Source organism: Anguilla rostrata, chromosome 10 (genome assembly GCF_018555375.3).
Source record: "Anguilla rostrata isolate EN2019 chromosome 10, ASM1855537v3, whole genome shotgun sequence".
In the NCBI taxonomy this organism is placed as follows: domain Eukaryota; kingdom Metazoa; phylum Chordata; class Actinopteri; order Anguilliformes; family Anguillidae; genus Anguilla; species Anguilla rostrata.
Window position 1 is genome coordinate 29588924 of NC_057942.1, and position 4378 is coordinate 29593301.

Sequence of the window (4378 nt, forward strand, 5' to 3'; positions counted from 1 at the left end):
TATTGTGTGGCCGTTTCAATTGCTGGGAAGTTTGCATTACAAACTCAATGTCTTTATGACTGTAGTTGACAGAGTACTGTCTCCATTCCAAATGATTTCATGCATGCAGTAGTTTTTTTCACCGAGAGACAAAGTTAACATCTGATTCTGAAAACTCTGCATTTGAAAATGACAAATTGGTGACATCGACGCTCAATTTGCATGTGCATCCACTGCTCAGACTGCCATTGCTCATGAAATGCAGCTGGATGGTATTCGGGCTGGTTTTGGCCAGCTATTTACAGGATGGGAGCAGTGTACCACTGAGTATGTGTGCGCTAGCTACCTGCATTGTTTTTACTACCGAGATCTTCTGTGAGAGGATCTGTGGAGAGGATCAAGTGAAGAGCATACATTTCCCACCATCCAGTGTGTGTGAAAGAAGTGTAGTTCAAGTTGGATCAGCAGGCAAAAAAAAGCATAGACATGCATATTTGACTAAACTAACTAAACAGCACGCCTTCTGATAACCTGAGCTTGTCAAGCCTCAGAAGTAAGCCTGTACTGCGCATGTTGAGTGCAAAACATTGGAGTGCCCATTAAAGTAAATGAGGACTATCAGACTTACACAGTCTATCGACAGGATCGCAACAGATATGAAGGTGGGGTGTGTTTGTTTATTAGGAATAATATTGCTGTCTACCCATATGCAAAGATGCAGGAAACTGTGCTGAAACAGTGTGGGTGGAGCTATTTCTTCCTTAAACTAAAGGCAAAGTTGGGGTATGCTATAGGCTTCCAAAGAAAACGGACTCAAAATGTGGTGAAAGTAACCTTTAATTGAAGAAAGAATATTATTTTATGTGATTTTAATATCAATTTGCTCCTACATCTTAGGGAAAACGGTCTGCTTAAATCCCAATTCATTTTTTCTAAAACATTTGTTCTAAAACAGCTCATATCTCAACAAACTAGAAAATGTGTTGTAAGCGCTTCACTACTGGATCAGAGAATGCCATTGGACAGTGAGAGCAGAGGAGGTTTCTTGGACATTGGACTCTGTTACCACAAATTGATATTCTCTACACGGAAAGTTTGTCTTGGAGACCACCAGTCTGTCAAGATTCAATAAACCAGAAAATAAACTAAGGAGATATTTGAGCTGAAATTGAGATGGACTGGTCTGAGGTACTGGCATGTGATGATGTTGATATTGCATGGAGTTTGTTGAATATTTGTGTGGAAGTATTTCATTTTGGCTGTCAAATGAATGGAGCCCAATGGAGAAACTGGCTTTTGAATGAAAATCACGGATATCAGCAGGGGGCGACATTACATTCGTGGCTGAGGCTGTGAACCGAAATGCACTGAACATGCGCAGTGCAGGCTTACTTCCGGGTATTCACAAGTATTGGAGTACTGGAGTGGTTAGCTGAAGGCGCTCTTCCCCGTCTAGTTAAATATGCATGACTGAGCCAACTAGTTAAACGAAAAGGAATCCGAGAAGCCATTTGCGCTCTTTGGTTTACAGCTGCATCTTTATGAGCGCAAGATCTCCCTTTTGGACCCGTCGTTTCCGGGTACACGTCGTCGCGGTTTTCTTGATTGTAGTTGTTGCAGCATGGACTATTTACAGGTTACAGACCAAGATTCCGAGTTTCCCCAACTCAGGTGTGCAGTAAGCTAAGTGTTAGCAGTCTGCTGTCCGATCTTAAGATCTTTTGGTCTTTGCACTCGTAACTTTATTTGTGGTTAGCTTGTACGAGATGCAGTGCAGTGTAGCAACATTTCGAATCGGGGTTGGCAATTTCATAGTGACGACCGAAGTGTGACGTCAGTTTTTACCCAAATAAGAAATTCCGGTTTTATCACTTTGCCAGACAGCTTGCGATTTAATATGGATGTCGACTTGTTTACGTAGTGTGTAACAGTTTCGCACCCTAGATGGTGTTGATAACACATACAATGAATTTACCCGGCTGAATTTCTAATGTGTCGGTTTCACATATTTAAAGGACAAAACGATTAGTAAACTGGAACTACAAATCCTATCCATTTTAGTCGTAAACCAAAAAAAAAATGAACCTGAAGTGATCTTGAAAGCTGACAACACTTCGGTGGTCTATAGTAGCTTAATTGCCAAGTAAAGTTACCAAGGGGGAGTGCAGACCAATGTGCAGACAGAACGATTCATTTTAAAGCTGGTTAGTTAGCTGACATGGTTGACGTCCCACAACGCTTGCAATCTTGCTTCTGTGATTAGCGTCTTAATTCTGATACACTGACCTGCTTACAGGCAAGATGAGCGAACAGACGCTGGACTATCTCAGCAAAGGGAAAATTAAAGAGAGAGATGCTGCGAACGTGGAGTGGTACCATGCTGCCAACAGCAAGGCCAAAATCACCAAAGCACTTAAAAGTAAGACATTAAAAAGTTTGACTACGAATCATTTGTCTCGGGGACTGAGGTTCTAGCGTGCCTTTATGTGTTCTGTCCACCGCGGCGATTCAATTGCCGTGCGGGGCTAACAGAAATTTCACACCTTTTAGCAAAATTGCACTGATGGACTGAATTTTGCTGCTCAATTTTACTTTTCTGTTCGAGGTTCTGCACAAATGATTGAGGCGGACATTATTATGAGAGGCCACGACCCCAAAGAGCCAATCATGGCCCATCCCCCTCAGACCGACAGTGACATCACCTTCTGCGATTGGCTGAAGGAGGTGATGGCGTCTGGCAAGGGAATAAAATTAGACTTCAAGAGGTAGTTATAGTACTATCTGTATTATATCTGAATATTATTCTGTTATAATATAACATGACGATAAAATGATTGTAGTGCTACTTTCTTTTCAAGTGATTTGCCAATTTTTTATTTATTTATTTTGAAATGCTGTCCCAAATACACTTTACAGAGAAAACAGAAAAAGGAAAAAAATGATCTTACTCAATACCCTGGTTTGGTAAGAAGCTTCATAAGGCTGTTATGCCACAATGAGGAGCCATTTCACTATCAAATAATACTACAGACTGATATTTAAATGCTTTGAAGATAAGGCAGCCACATTAAGTTGCCTTTATGACAGTTTTGAACAGGCCTTTACACACGTTTATGCAGTCAGGAAAAGGTGAAATGTTGGCCAAACCCTAAGTTTGGCTGACCAGGCAAACTGTTTTTCCTGGATATTTCGTTTTGGGGCTGAAAATGTCCGTCCTGGTGGAATTCCTTGATTTCTAAAATGTCCGGTTAGGTTTTGCTCGTTCCATAGACCATATAATAAGGCTTTGCTTCGGGCGCATCACCACCCCTTTGTACATTATTTTCCAGTAACGGGACAGCCCGTCTTGGTTTATTCCCTACGTATATATAAACAAATAGCCTAGTATTATCTTTATAATGCCCACCGGTCCCTGTTCTCTTTTCTTGAAATCCGATGGTCACCGTACCTAAATGTCAGCCGTAGATACCTACTCCCATATCGTCACATTCATTTTCTTGAACTAAATTGCAGCCTTCAGGCAGTGGCGCCCTCTATGCAGCTGCTGGGGGAAGTGCGGGCGCAGCTGCACGTTCCTGTGTGGATCAATGCGGATATTCTCCCTGGTCCCGGTGGGAAGGCGACCCCTCTAGAAGCCCAGGCTTTCTTAGAGGCAGTGGGGCCCGGGCACCCCGGTGATGTTCTGTCCCTCGGCTGGACCACGGGCTGGAGTCCCAACACGGACAACCCCGGTGAGCTTACCGTTTCCCCACAGGCTCTTACTCTGAAACGTCACTGGTGAAACAAGTAGCAAGGCTTTTATTTTGTCTTCTTTATGGTGCTGTCTTAGTATTTAATGCAGGACCTACATTGCAACATGTATGGTAGTAAAAGTACTGTGAGTGAGATTTGCTTTTTTTGAGAGCTGTGTCTAATGTGGTGATTTCAAACTGAAGACTCTCTCAGATTTTCTCCAGTGGGTTTGATTTATTGTACCTAGCTGACAGACTCCTCGGGGCAGTGGAATAAAAAGGCAAAGTAGTAGTATGGAACTGAATAGCACAGGGCCAGCCTGATTGACTGAGGAACTCTTGAGTCTTAAGGAAGAGTGGTTGAATGAACTAACCAAAGTTAGTCTCTTGCTGTGAAGCTCAATATCAAGTTGGTATTATTTATATTGATGTTCATTCTACCTCATGTAGTATTAAGCATTAGTTTCTAACCCTGTGCTGGTGGTCCCATGGCAGGATACAGCTGGGAGATGGTTCGTGAGATGGAGGAGGTGTGTCGGCTTCTGAAGCAGCCAATCACTTTCCCTGTACGAGCGGCTCTTCTCCCACAGTCCTACGCCCAGCTCAGCTGGCTCCTGCAACAGTCTGACAGGTACACCCCCGTGCAGGTGTGACATTTCCACAGTGCT

The 4378-nt window shown here is 43.0% G+C and overlaps 1 protein-coding gene across 4 annotated transcripts; it reads left to right on the forward strand.

Moving 5' to 3' along the window:
- Positions 1-1047: 1047 nt before the first annotated feature.
- fam151b (family with sequence similarity 151 member B) lies at positions 1048-4378 on the forward strand. Of its 4 annotated transcripts, none has more exons than XM_064296453.1 (5): positions 1048-1167; positions 2276-2398; positions 2585-2744; positions 3493-3710; positions 4206-4378. In XM_064296453.1, exons 2-5 carry the CDS (start codon positions 2281-2283, stop codon positions 4361-4363), a joined length of 654 nt encoding a protein of 217 aa, XP_064152523.1. In that variant the 5' UTR covers positions 1048-1167; positions 2276-2280; the 3' UTR covers positions 4364-4378. The 4 variants fall into 4 exon arrangements, with proteins under 4 accessions (XP_064152523.1, XP_064152520.1, XP_064152521.1 ...); XM_064296450.1 differs by lacking the exon at positions 1048-1167 and adding an exon at positions 1352-1650; XM_064296451.1 differs by lacking the exon at positions 1048-1167 and adding an exon at positions 1353-1559.